The sequence below is a fragment of the Aspergillus multicolor genome, assembly GCF_047715735.1.
Source record: "Aspergillus multicolor strain CBS 133.54 unplaced genomic scaffold BDW74scaffold_19, whole genome shotgun sequence".
Taxonomy (NCBI): Eukaryota; Fungi; Ascomycota; class Eurotiomycetes; order Eurotiales; family Aspergillaceae; genus Aspergillus; species Aspergillus multicolor.
In genome coordinates, this window is record NW_027395970.1 from 66,503 (window position 1) to 79,659 (window position 13,157).

The 13,157-nt window shown below is 52.8% G+C and overlaps 5 protein-coding genes across 5 annotated transcripts; 3 read left to right on the plus strand and 2 right to left on the minus strand.

The window, feature by feature from the left end:
• Positions 1-327: 327 nt before the first annotated feature.
• On the plus strand, positions 328-1,195 carry BDW74DRAFT_168902 (RTA1 domain-containing protein; the record flags this gene model as incomplete). The annotated part of the gene is made up of 3 exons (XM_073726914.1): positions 328-491; positions 694-854; positions 930-1,195. 3 exons carry the CDS (start codon positions 328-330, stop codon positions 1,193-1,195), a joined length of 591 nt encoding a protein of 196 aa, XP_073582077.1.
• A 591-nt stretch (positions 1,196-1,786) lies between these two features.
• Positions 1,787-3,295, plus strand: BDW74DRAFT_186036 (uncharacterized protein; the record flags this gene model as incomplete). Its single annotated transcript, XM_073731179.1, has 3 exons — positions 1,787-2,433; positions 2,504-3,060; positions 3,112-3,295. 3 exons carry the CDS (start codon positions 1,787-1,789, stop codon positions 3,207-3,209), a joined length of 1,302 nt encoding a protein of 433 aa, XP_073582078.1. The 3' UTR covers positions 3,210-3,295.
• Positions 3,296-3,474: 179 nt separating this feature from the next.
• On the minus strand, positions 3,475-4,224 carry BDW74DRAFT_168904 (uncharacterized protein; the record flags this gene model as incomplete). Its single annotated transcript, XM_073726915.1, has 1 exon — positions 3,475-4,224. One exon carries the CDS (start codon positions 4,222-4,224, stop codon positions 3,475-3,477), a length of 750 nt encoding a protein of 249 aa, XP_073582079.1.
• A 3,047-nt stretch (positions 4,225-7,271) lies between these two features.
• Positions 7,272-9,955, plus strand: BDW74DRAFT_179771 (glycoside hydrolase family 95 protein; the record flags this gene model as incomplete). Its single annotated transcript, XM_073729544.1, has 5 exons — positions 7,272-7,440; positions 7,491-7,573; positions 7,632-7,716; positions 7,777-8,877; positions 8,961-9,955. 5 exons carry the CDS (start codon positions 7,272-7,274, stop codon positions 9,953-9,955), a joined length of 2,433 nt encoding a protein of 810 aa, XP_073582080.1.
• Positions 9,956-10,340: 385 nt separating this feature from the next.
• BDW74DRAFT_186041 (bifunctional terpene synthase/polyprenyl synthetase family protein) lies at positions 10,341-12,944 on the minus strand (the record flags this gene model as incomplete). The annotated part of the gene is made up of 7 exons (XM_073731180.1): positions 10,341-10,670; positions 10,729-10,982; positions 11,030-11,193; positions 11,242-11,396; positions 11,528-12,206; positions 12,273-12,555; positions 12,629-12,944. 7 exons carry the CDS (start codon positions 12,942-12,944, stop codon positions 10,341-10,343), a joined length of 2,181 nt encoding a protein of 726 aa, XP_073582081.1.
• Between the last annotated feature and the right edge of the window lie 213 nt (positions 12,945-13,157).

The window sequence follows — 13,157 nt, forward strand, 5'->3', positions numbered from 1 at the left end:
ATAGCGCGGTCTTGGTTCGTTGATGGGAGTCGTCTGCCTGGGCGAGCCTCGATGCACTGCACAAAACCCAAGATACGGAGTAGGGATTGACAATATGGTCCGTTAGCAAGCATTGCCTCGCTCACGTTAACATGCCACGGTGAGGGCTGAAGGGGCTTTGTGAATGTGTATATTTAAGCCACAGCCCCCAGGACTACGCTGTCACTCTACAAGACTATGTCTCTACCTGTGTTTTCCATACTCCTCCGCTTTGATATCTGGCTCTGAATATCTTCAATTGCCATCGCCGTCAAAAACGCAACTTCAACCCTCATAATGACACCCGAGATGCCAAGCAACGCAACTCTCCTCGAGAACACCGAACTCTGCACCCTCTCAACATGTCCTCTTTCCCTAGGAATGGTGCAATACCGCCCCCTCCTATGGGCGCAAATCCTCTTCATCGCCCTCTTCGGCGCCGCCATAATCCCGAACCTCGTCTTCGGCATCCGGTATAAACCTGGATGTTCATGGTGGGCATGGCCCTCGGCCTCATCGGCGAAGTCATCGGCTACGGTGGGCGCATTATGCTAAACAACAACCCCTTCAAGCTGGAAGGGTTCCTTGTCTATCTCGTTTCCCTCACAATTGCGCCTGCTTTTTTTCTACTGCGGCTATATACCTTACGCTCTCACGGATTGTGGTGGTATACAGCGAGAATATCTCTTATTTCAAGCCGCGTACATATACCATCACCTTCATCACCTTCGACGTCATCGCTCTTATCCTGCAAGCTGCCGGGGGCGCAAAGGCGTCGACCGCCGAGCCAGGCGATCAGGATGCAACGGACATGGGCGTGAACGTGATGATCGCCGGTCTGGCATGGCAGGTTGTTTCGCTGGGCATCTTCTCGGCATTGGCAACCTACTTCTGACTCCGCGTTCGGAAAGCCGCTGAGTATGATCTGGACCCAAGATTCGCAACCCTCCAGTCAACGCGGTGTTTCCAGGCCTCACTCTGGGATTTCGGTATCGCGACGGTATTGATAGTCGTGCAGTCAGTATACCGCTGCGCTGAGCTCCGCGAGGGCTTTCAAGGGCATCTTGCCAATGACGAGGTCACGTTCATGGTTCTTGAGGCGACGATGATAGCCCTTGCCGTTGTTGCACTTACGGTCTTTCATCCGAGTCTTTGCGTGGATGGGACAGTGGAATAATGCGACTTGATCGACGAGGGATAAGGGAAAGGGTGGTCAATGATACCGCAAAACGTCGTCTATGGATTCGGATGTTAAGCTTCAGGGTGTGTAGGGCACAGTTACCTCGCACCCAACCAGCCCTAGAGCGCTACGCTTAAGATTTGGAGGTAGAGATGGGCTTCTTCCATGGACTGGCTGTGCGGTTAACTGCGATAGATTCCTGTATTGCTTCTTTTGTGAATCGTATACAGTTTTTGCTTCTGTGCTTCCTTGAATTGCAAAGACGATAATTTGTGAGTCTGAAATCTGACCTGAAATCAAACGTAGCACTATTGATCCATAATGTTCTTAAGGTATGCTGGTTCTATAGGAATGGATATCTCCGCATTGTGAACTTGCTCAGGTATCTGGAAATCTACACAGTACAGTTGGACATAAATGAGCATTGAACATATATAGGTATGACCAACGGTATATGTGTCGGGGTCCAAAAGGGGCGTAGATTAGCATTTTTAGAGAGCATGCAATGAGTCATGATTGCGCAATCAACCAGCTATATAGTCAAGATCAATCTTGCCTACACAGCTTACAAAAGTTTACCCAGCCAACATGTCCCCAAAGTCTTCCCTCCTCGAAGCGCTCGCCGCAGATGCCGCCTCCCACATAACCCTCCTCCAATCCTTCGTCCGCGCCCCATCTCCAAACCCACCAGGAAATACCGAAGCAGCAGCAAAAGTCCTAACAGACTACCTAACCTCCCACAACATTCCCTACACCATAATCGAGCCCGTCACCGGCAAAACAAACATCGTCTCCGAATTCACCGGCAGCGCAGGTCCAGGCCCGCGCGTCGTGCTAAACGGACACATCGACGTCTTCCCCGTCGACCCCACAACAATCCCTCAATGGGATCGAGATCCCTGGTCGGGCGATGTCGAGAACAGGCGAATCCACGGCCGCGGAGTCGTAGATATGAAATCCGGCACGGCGTCGCTTATTATTGCGTATGCTTATCTTTATGCGCGGCAGGAGGAGCTAAGTGGGAGTGTGGCGCTGTGTGCGGTTTCTGATGAGGAGACGGGTGGGAGGTGGGGGACGCAGTATCTGATTCAAGAAGATAGAAGGCGCTGGGGAGGGGATGTCATGCTCTCTGCTGAGCCGAGTGGGAAGACGATTCGGTTTTCGGAGAAGGGCACGCTGAGGGTTTCGGGGAGTGTTAGGATGAGCGGGGCGCATGGGGCGTATTTGAATCTGAGGTATGATACCAACAGACTGGAACTGCCTAGGGCTATCATGAGGTGAAAGTTTCTGATGTCGATTATATAGCAAAGGCGCCATTCGCACAGCAACTACGTTCCTCAACGAAGTCGTTAAAGCAGTCGAGTCCATCGAGCCAACGCCGCCACCGGAGATCGCCAAGTACCTTACAGATCCGGAGGTCCTAAGAGCAGTTGATGAGGCCATGGGCCCAGGGACATCGAGCATCATCGCAAAGCCAACCGTGAACATCGGCACAATCAGCGGCGGAGTGAAAGTGAATATGATCCCAGACCACTGTGCCTTCGAACTGGATATCCGGCTTCCGATTGGACTTACCGCTGAGGAGGTGCTGGGCGTGCTTGACGATATAGTCAGGAAGCACGAAGGTCAAGACACCACTGGGCAAACGAGAATCGAATTGGCCAAGCAGGAGGCTGCGAGTAATCCATCGAGCTTCTCAGTCATCCATCATCCCATTATCGATCTCATCAAGAGGAATGCAGAGGCACCGGGTGTGGGTGAGACCAAGCCCGCCATGATCCCGTCTATGGGGGCTACAGACTGCAAGCATTATCGGTACGCTGGGGTTCCTGCTTATGTATACGGATGCAGTCCGCTCACGAGTAAGTTTCCATCTATAGTAGTATAGATATGAAGTCTGACAAGTCAAACAGTGGCATCTGTGAACGAATCAGCTTCAGTGGACGAGTTCCTCCATGTCACCAAGGTCCATGCGCTTACGGTGTGGGATTATCTGACACGGGAGCATTAAAATGGAAATTGCGTGTATGATGGGGCCCATTAGGGTTCTTTCAAGGATAATGCAACTTATGAAGAAATAGATATCTCATTAGAATGACGTCAGCCATTTTACCTATCACTATCTTCATTGCTAGAAGGATTTGGAGTGCCTATGGTAGCTCAGTGAGGATCAAATCTTTACACGCAGAACACACCGTTCGAATACCTAGCTATTAAGTAGGAATAGAGTGTTTTCCAATGCTCTGTAAATGCCAAATGAGCCAATGTAGGGCCAATCAAAACTGAAACCCAACTTCCGGTGGCCGATAATACTGCACCCGCCAATCATCCGTAGAATGCATACCGAGCGTGGCGTCTAGCTGAACATAATCATAGAGAACCTTCATCCAGCCCACATCCTCCAGCTTACATCCCTCAATCGGCTCTTGGTGGTCATCTTCATCGGGTATCTCAGCAAGCTCTTCATCCACGTACTCCGCGAGATACCCCGGCCATTTCCGATTTACCAACTTCACATATGCCGTTTTATTTATTTCCGCGTGTCCAGTAGGATTATCTGGCGCCGACGTGCTGAGAACAGACTGCAGTGCTTCCTCATCAACCATGATACAGAAGTTATACCGAGGCGATTTGGCGTTCTGCGCTAGTTTCCACGGAATTCCTTGTTCCCGCTCGCAGGCCGTGACAACCCACTGCTTGAAATGGTCGCGGATGGCCGAAGTAATTGCCCCATCGAAGTCTTTATCTTCCATAACAATGGGCTCATATGAATCCATCATATCAAGGCCGTTATACTCCTCCAGCGTGCGTCTCACGGTAAAGTTGACGCGCCGAAGGAACTCGTTCCAGTCGGTGTCGCTTTTGTATGTGCATCTGTAGATAACTAAACCCCACGTGCGGAACCCGTCACCTGCCATGAGCTTCTCGATGCGGTCGGCCGTGTTCTCTGATGGTTGTAGGTCTGGCGTCCGTTTGGAGCGAGGGCCGGTCCGTGAGTCTAGGTCTGCGTTGAGTCGCGCGAGCATTTGCCCAGCGCGTTGGGTCAAGTCCATCCTGACAGTGCATGTGCTGAAAGGTCTGTGAGAATACGTGTTAAATACACGGTGGGAAGACCGTGCTAGGAGTTTCAAAATGGAGGACGTAGACAAATTACAGAAAGATTCAGAAAAGCTTCGTCTAGAAAGAGGACTAATCATCCCCCAAGAAGTCAAACCTCGCCAATGGCGGTAGGGGGACATTATGACGACCAGCGCTTGGTTTAGAGGAGATACTGAAAAGATAGAGACAAGAAGGGGCCACCTGGACAGAAACATATTTTTGCGGCGCACGTGACAGCTTCCGGCTCAATGCCATAACTGTGTGAGTATGTAGCTTGAACTCTAAAGAGAGTGGCGATGTATCCCGGCAAAGGGACAAAACATCTGAATAAGTCGACACAGTAGCCGTGTAAATAATCGATACCTACTAGACGTGACCTACTCAGTTGGAAGGGGTAACGGTAGTGCCCGGTGCGTACTATAGGTCACCCCCCTAGATTACCAGGGTGGGCATGGAATATTGCGACTATGCTCTGTTTACCCCCTCATACTGAGCAGGCGACTCGGTCAGTATCTTAGATACACCCGCAGTTGGCGATTCAATAGCAGCAGCAACCTCCGTCCCAATGCAAACCGCGCGGCTCCCTAAATCCTCAAGATCCGCATAAAGAGCAGCATCGCAGTCATCACCAGCAAGCCAAGGGTTTCAGCTCAGTAGGTCCTCCATCGTTATACCGTAGCTATCAACAAAACCCCGACAGTCCCAATCTGTTCCACGATTCTGTATTGGCGCAGGGTTACCGAAGAGACATCTAAACGACTAGAATTGCACAAGAAGACCCATGGACGTACCTCGTGGTTGCCCGCCTGGTTCATCTGGGCGACCGAGGCCATGGACAACCAAAAACTAGTTGCAGTTGGACACTGTGCTACCGAGGGGTTCAATGTCGTCGATGGGCTGGCAGTTGTTCCCGACCCAGTTGTTCGGAGCTTTACCTTTTCGTTAGCAATGGCTGCACTGCCAGCGTGTTTCTTTCCCTTCCAGAGCCCGTCGGGCTAGACTCACCTGTACTATTCTCATATAACATAGCTCAATACCTCTTCCCCAACGGCCTAATACAGCTCATCTCATCCGCCTCAAGACTCGGATTCCACTCAGCCAGCTGCTCAAACGAGACGCCATATCCTTGCAAAGTGCCAGCAGGGCATATCAAATCTTGTGGGTGCGTCATACTCGTAACAGTCGTCGACAGTGCCAGAGGCCAATGGCAGATTGTCGTTACATACGAAGGAATATTCGGGCCCGCCGATGGTGTATTCCGGAATCCAAGTCTCGATTCACCAGCACATATTCAGTGGGATTCGAGAGGGAAGGCCGTCGTCGGTAATGCTTTCATTGTCGCTGCATGGAGAACGGCCGCTTGATACGGGCTGGAGACAGTATGTCACATCCGGCTTGAGGTTTCTACATTTTTGCTTATTTCTGAGTGGGGGTCTGCGTAGTCGTCTGGAGAATCGAGGAATATTGACTGCGATATCGTGATGAAAGGGCAGGATGCACAGTCTACAGCCTATAAAAGGTGCCTTTAGTACTGTTGGTATAGAAATGGAAATATTGCCAGCACGTACCGTGTACCATAGACTTTCATCGCACCTAGGCTCATTCACCTCCTCTGGAAAACTGGTCAACAGGTCCTCGGCCACCTCCAGGCCGGTGGCGAGATCGTTGAGCAGGAGAAAGAAAGATATCCATAAGATCATCGCGAACATGCTGACGGCTCTACCTTGATGTTTTGCTTTCGAGCCCTAAGACAGTGGAATGGTGTAGCCCTGGTTCCAACGGCACAAGAAGAACAGGTGGTTAGTATGACAATGAATTGGGAAAAGGAGGTCTTGCGGTGTAGACCCTTGAGTCCATGCAGTGACTAAGCTGTAGGTAAGGTTTCATTAAAGAAATTGGGCAGGCTAGAGGAACCAATAGCTAACGGGTACCTAGATACGGTAGTATAGATGTATGGCTATGGTATAGAAGAAAGCCACGCAATATTGCAAGGCAGTCTCTCATGAGTCTGGGTGGAGTAGCATGAGTAGATAGCACCACAGTCAAACGTAGGGAAGCAAAAAGCTATGGTTCTTTATAGAACAGATCTTTGCAGGAGAACATTAAAATACATATGTACGATGTGGAAAAGGCCTTAAGTTGACGGGGTTAGGGCAAGCCATCATAAAAGCCCATCACCACTATTCTCCTGTCAAAAAACACCTCCAAAAATGCTCGCTCAAAGCGCAAAAAACATACAACAGCTGGGATTCGCATGTGGTCACCCACCATACTACTAACCAGCCGGCGTGTGGCTTAAGTACGGCTGAGCGGACGGGAAGCCCTGTTCTCCACACCCTGTGGTCGTATGTAATTGAAGGCAATAAAGATATGGCTTATGTGGAGCCTTTCGTGCTGCAGGGCAGCGGCCATGCTGCTGCCAGAAGAGACGGATCCTGGATTTTGAGCACAGAGAGTCCCAAGACCACCTCAGTGCTCCGCTTAACAACAAATTGCGGTCGGAACTGGTGGGTGCGAGAGTATGGCAGGCATGCATGGTATGGAGGAACAGACCATGAGTTTAGCGGTCCATCTTTGAAATTTGGAACATATGGTGGGTATGAGACTTAAGGAGCAACGAGCTTAGGAGTCACCTACCAATTGGATGGTAGTTACGTAGGTCAATACGTCGCTTCGGAGAGCATGATGCTCCCACGGCAAAAGAGCAAATTTCCATATCTAGCTCTGAGATAGCGGGTAAAAGGCATAATTATGCAAGTAAAATAGCCGATGCACACATTTCTCCGCTGCAGTCTGGTTTGCAATGCGGGGAAGCCCAGGAAATGCCTGCATGATGACGGCGTCTAGGTACTTGGCACAAACGTACGATGCAGAGAGGGGTTCAGGGGCGACCTCGGTACAAGAAGACGCCATATTTAGCGGATCCTTCGAAGAGAGGTTGTATGCATTGATTTGTGAGGTTTTCTTTTCTATGATGAAAGCGCCTGGTCTCTTCCTAGCCACTATAACGGCCACATTTGGGGCGTCGGTTGTTAATGGCAAGGCGTTGAGATCATCGTCCCCGGCTACTTATGGAACTACCGAGGGTGGAAGTGATTCTATTTTGCAGACTGGGTATCTTATTGGGAATGGGAAGCTCGGAGGTATGGCTTCCATTGAGACCATGTCCGGGTACTGATCGTTCCTGCCGCAGCAATCCCCTTTGGACCCCCGGGTGCCGAGAAAATCAATTTGAACGCCGATAGTCTGTGGTCCGGAGGCCCTTTTGAAGTCGAGGTCGGAACAGTAGGGCCATATCCATATGTACTCTTTGCTGATGTTTTATCCGGAGCAGAATTACACGGGCGGCAACCCTTCATCTCCGCTATATGATGCGCTGCCTGGAATCCGAGAGAGGATCTTTCACAATGGGACAGGTGGTGAGTCCAATCTCGCCGTTGCCGTCGCCATCCAAGTACAAGACTAGAGCTGTTATACAGGCATGGAAGAGCTACTCGGTAGCGGGGACCACTACGGCTCGAACCGCGTGCTGGGAAACCTAACCATCTTGTTTGGCGGAGCAGACTCATACAGCAAGTACCAGAGAACACTGGATCTCTCCGACGGCATCCACAGGACCAGGTATACACAGGTCGGCAATAGATCAGCCGAAATTGACTCTGCCGTCTTCTGCTCGTACCCTGACCAAGTCTGCGTTTATCATCTGCAATCAAAGACAAATCTGCCGGACGTCACGGTCGGGTTTGAGAATATTTTGGTTGACCAGACTCTCCTACAAACGACTTGCGAGACAAAAAAAGGGAGAGCTTTCGTGCGGCATTTTGGCATCACGCAAACTGGTCCACCCGAGGGGATGAAATACACTGCCATAGCGGAGGTGGTTAATGCCAAATCAGCGAGAAACACATGCGTCAGAGACGGTGCGCTGCAGATATCTCCTAGCGAGAAAGAGCTCACGATCGTCATCAACGCTGAAACCAACTACGACCAAAAGGCAGGCAACGGAGAGAACGGCTGGTCGTTCAAGAGCAAAGCCCCCGAGCCCACCATTGATAAGATCGCCTCTGCCGCCAGCTCGAGGGGGTACAAAGCCCTTAGAAGCCGGCATATAAAAGACTACCAGTCGTTGATGGGAGAATTCACCCTCGATCTCCCACACCCACAGAACTCAAGCACCAATGACACAGCCTCTCTAATCGAATCCTACTCCTACGAGTCCGGCATCGGAGACCCCTATCTCGAAAGCCTCCTATTTGACTACGCCCGTCATCTCCTTATTAGCTCTAGCCGTGTAGACTCCCTTCCCGCGAACCTGCAAGGTCGCTGGACGGAATCCCTAACAGCTGCCTGGAGCGCCGACTACCACGCCAACATCAATCTGCAGATGAACTACTGGTTTGCAGATCAGACGGGACTGTCAGAGACTCAGACCGCATTGTGGAATTACATGGAAGATACCTGGGTCCCACGAGGGACAGAGACAGCTCGTCTGCTGTATAATGCCAGCGGGTGGGTCGTGCACAACGAGATGAATATCTTTGGCTTCACGGCTATGAAGGAGGATGCTGGGTGGGCGAATTGTAAGTCGTACTTACCTACCCATGCCTACATCCTTGATCTCCCTATCCATCCAATTTGGTGAATGTTGACTGATATTGTGTAGACCCCGCCGCCGCAGCCTGGATGATGCAACACGTCTGGGACGCCTTCGACTACACGCGCGATACCCAATGGCTCCAGTCCCAAGGCTACGGGCTCCTCAAAGGCGTCGCACGATTCTGGCTCTCAAGCCTCGTAGAAGACGAATTCTACGACGACGGCACCCTCGTCGTGAACCCCTGCAATAGCCCCGAAACCGGACCCACGACGTTCGGGTGCACGCACTACCAGCAGCTCATCCATCAGGTCTTTGAATCTGTGCTTGCGGCGCAGGAATATATAGAAGAGCCGGATACGGCGTTTCTTGCGGATATTACTTCAGCCCTAGAACGACTAGACACAGGCCTACACTTCACATCCTGGGGCGGAATACGAGAATGGAAACTCCCCGAGTCCTACGGGTACGATGGTCCCAGCACACATCGACACCTCTCGCAACTCGTCGGCTGGTATCCAGGCTACTCCCTCTCTTCCTTTGCCAATGGATACAGCAACAGTACAATCCAATCCGCCATCCGGAAAACGCTTATCTCGCGGGGTCTCGGTAACGCAGAAGACGCAAACGCCGGGTGGGCGAAAGTGTGGCGGGCCGCGTGCTGGGCTCGTCTTAATGATTCAGCTATGGCCTACGATGAGCTGCGGTATGCGATCTCTGAGAACTTTGTGGGCAATGGGTTGAGTATGTACTGGGCGACGAACCTGCCGTTCCAGATCGATGCGAATTTTGGCCTTGCGGGGGCGGTGCTGAGTATGCTTGTTGTTGATTTACCGGTGGCTGCTGGAGAAGGAGGGGAGAGGGGGAAGACGGTTGTGCTGGGGCCTGCGATTCCCTCTGCTTGGGGGGGTGGGAAGGTTAAAGGACTGAGATTGCGTGGAGGTGGGAAGGTGGATTTTAGCTGGGATGGGAGGGGGGTTGTTGATAGGCTCAGCGTTGTGTCGAGGCCGAGGGGGAGGGTACGACTGGTGAATGTTGAGGGAGCTGTTCTTGCTGAGATCTGAGTCACACATGCAGACAGTCTTGGAGGAATGATACCTAACGTACCACACCATAGAAAATGCTCAGAATGTCTGGTGGGGAATGGAGTGATATGGCACTGGGGCCTGAGGCTTCCAATGGAACTATGGTAGCTAGGTAGACAAAAATAATCCATTCAAGGTTACGGGGGCTATTGATGGGCCCTGGGCTACAAGGAGCGCAATATCCACTCAAAAGGTACTGCATAGGAACCATAGAAAGTGACCAGAAATTAAAGGTAAGGTACTGGATATATGCATATGCACAAAGCAAGGGAATAACAGGACGACAGCCAAGGGTCAATGAGCCCTGTTTGTGTTGAAACGAATCTCGAAGATGCCCGTGGACCTGATGATACCACTGCAGTACTTAATAAGCAGAAAGACTCAGTCCCAGCCCCAACAGGATCATCCGGACCCCATTGTTTGTACCGAGCCGATCTTCCGCTTCGTCAAGGGCGTGCATGAGTTCCTCGTGCAGGTACTTCAGGACGTCCCGCGTGTAGTCCAGCGTCCGGGCCTCCTCCATTGCCGCCAGTATGTGTTGTTTCACTTCCCGCGGGAGGTTTAATCCAGGGGCTCGGTTGAACAGGGCAGAGGTGATCCGGTCGGGGTGGCGGGTGTGGGTGAGGAGGTGGATCAAGGGCAGCGAAAATTTGCCTTCGTCGAAATCTTCGCAGAAGCCCTTCTTCGACTCGTACTGGGCGGGTTAGCATCTGGCAGGCTTTAAAAGGCGAGAGAGACCACTAGGGACTTACGTCTACAGAGGTTAGGTTCAGATAATCGTCTCTGATCTGGTAGTACCGTCCCGTCAATGTGAGAAGCCGCGACAGCGACGGATCCAGGGGTCTGCTGATCAGCGACTCGGCGGTCACCAGGCGGAGCATCAGCCGGAACAGCCCGCCCGTCTTATTGTCGGCCATCACGATATACTCTTCGGTCGTTGGGCAGCGGGCATGGTGCCGCCAGTACAGGTCCAGGCTCTGGCCGCGGTGAAGGTTGCGGAGTTCGTCTGGTGCAGGTTAGCATGGGACGAAGTAGGACGGGAGCAGAGCATACCAATGAAGATTTCCAGGCACTTGGGATTGTAGAGTTGCGTCACCTCGTGGACTGTACTGACGTAGATGTAATTGGCACTGTTGATGGTCTGGCTGACGCCGTAGAAGGTGTGTGTGGCGGGTTGGCCGCGGCGGAGGGCCGAGGCGTCTTCGATGTCGTCGAGCCTGTGGTGCTATTAGTGCTTGCAGCTTGGGGACGAGGAGGAGCCTTACATGAGCGACGAGTTGTGCAGCATGTGGACGATGTTCTTGATGCGCTGGGCGGAGCTTGCAGGGGCCTGGAACCACTGGTTGACGGCGTCGAGGAGCTTGTCGCGGTTCTTCTTGGACGGGAGCGATTCGATGTACTCGTAGGGAGCATCGCAGATCTGGATTATCAGCTTGGACTATCCAGAAAAGGGTGTGGGAAAGGGGCGCTTGCATCGCTGGGGGCTTCTTGGAAGGGGGCAGCATAGAGGGCCATGGAGGCGCAGGCGCAGGTGCAGGTGTCGGGGTGCACCTTCTCCCGGTGAACACCATTGCTGACCTTGCGCTCTTCGACCACAGTTGGCAATGAGTGACCATTGCTGACAATATTGTCTGCAGGTCGATTCGTATCCTGGTCATGGCTCCGACGATCGCCATTTCGGGTTGTCAAGGGCTCGAGCTTGATCGGGACCTGGATACTGCCCATACTCTTTGGAGGAAGATGCCCCTCAAGGACACGAAGGGCACCATGCGGCTTCCCAATGAGCGACGCGCGGTCCTCTGCCGATGTGGACAGATCCGTCCGGTGATACCGCGCCGCATGGGCCATCCAGAACATGCTGCCAGACATGCAGGTCAGCGTCATGATCAGGTAGTTGCGGGTTTCCATGGACTCGGGCCCGGCATGGTGCTTGCTCCAGGCATCAAACCCATCCATGTACTCCTTCTCTCTGCGCTGAACCTCCTGCTTGATGATGGCCCGGGCTTCCTGCTCCGTGTACCCATACTCCCTCATGAGCAAGGCAACGGAGTTCTGCATCCGCCCGAGCGTCCCAGAGCGGTGGTGCTCGTCGAACTCCTTGCGGAAGCTGTAGTAGTCGTTGGCTAGGATGGCTCCTGCGCAGGCGACCCGCGTGAGGTACTGCACCGATGCCTTTTCCTCTGGGGTGGCGCGGATGTTGTTCGTCCAGCAGCCGAGCTCGATGCCCCAACTGTAAGACAAATGTCAGACTATGCCAGTGGTAACGTGCTGGCTACTACCAGGGCCAGAGACTTACCCTCCTCCAGACTCGGTCACGCGATGCTGGACATACTGCTCCCACGACATGTTGTTGTGCGTGCTCTTGACCTGCGCATCCAGGTGGCCCGCCCACCCCTTCAGATGCACCACCCCGGTCTCATAGTCCACGGCAAGGGAGTCACGAATGATCTGCAGGCCAAGCTTGTTGATCTCGAATTTGGCCTCGATGCGTCGTCCCGGCTGCAGCTCGCTGAGCATGGCAACCCCAAAGTCCTGCGTGATTTCTGCAGTCTGCTCGATGCCGATGCTATCCGTGACGTCTAGAGCGACACCCGCGTTAGCTTACCTAGGATACCGGAAGGATTCTGTACTGAATGGTTGGAAAGAACATACCATCCCAGAAAAACGCAAAGTCACTGATGACCGCGGCCAGTGCAACTCGCTCTGGAAGACAACCGGGATACGCCCACTGCACGTAGTGGCCTAGGTGGGTGGCACAGGCGAGGAAGTCCAGTTTCTCCTCGTGGAGCCGGTCTGCCTGGACGGCTTGCTTCCAGTTGGCACGGAACTCCCGACTTGATTCAGTGGCTTCGGCTCCACCCTTGGAGCAGAAAACCGGATAGGTCGTGAAGTGGTCGGCGGGGAGAGGGTCGTAGTCATTGTAGTTGATGGGCTCGCAGTGGCGCAGGATCTGAGCGAGGGTTTCCATTTCGACGAAGCACGCACGACTGGGAGTGTATGGTAGAATGGGTAGCTGGAGAGTGAGACGGCCACGGTAGTGGCCTTTATGTCCTGGCCAGGCCACCACCTCAACAGCTGGCATCCCTCCCTGTATGGCCGCAGACCCCGGATGGCCTCGCAGCCTGGAATAGCGCTCATTGCTGTCCGACGCCCCCGCCTTGACCTCCTCGCCTTGTCCTAC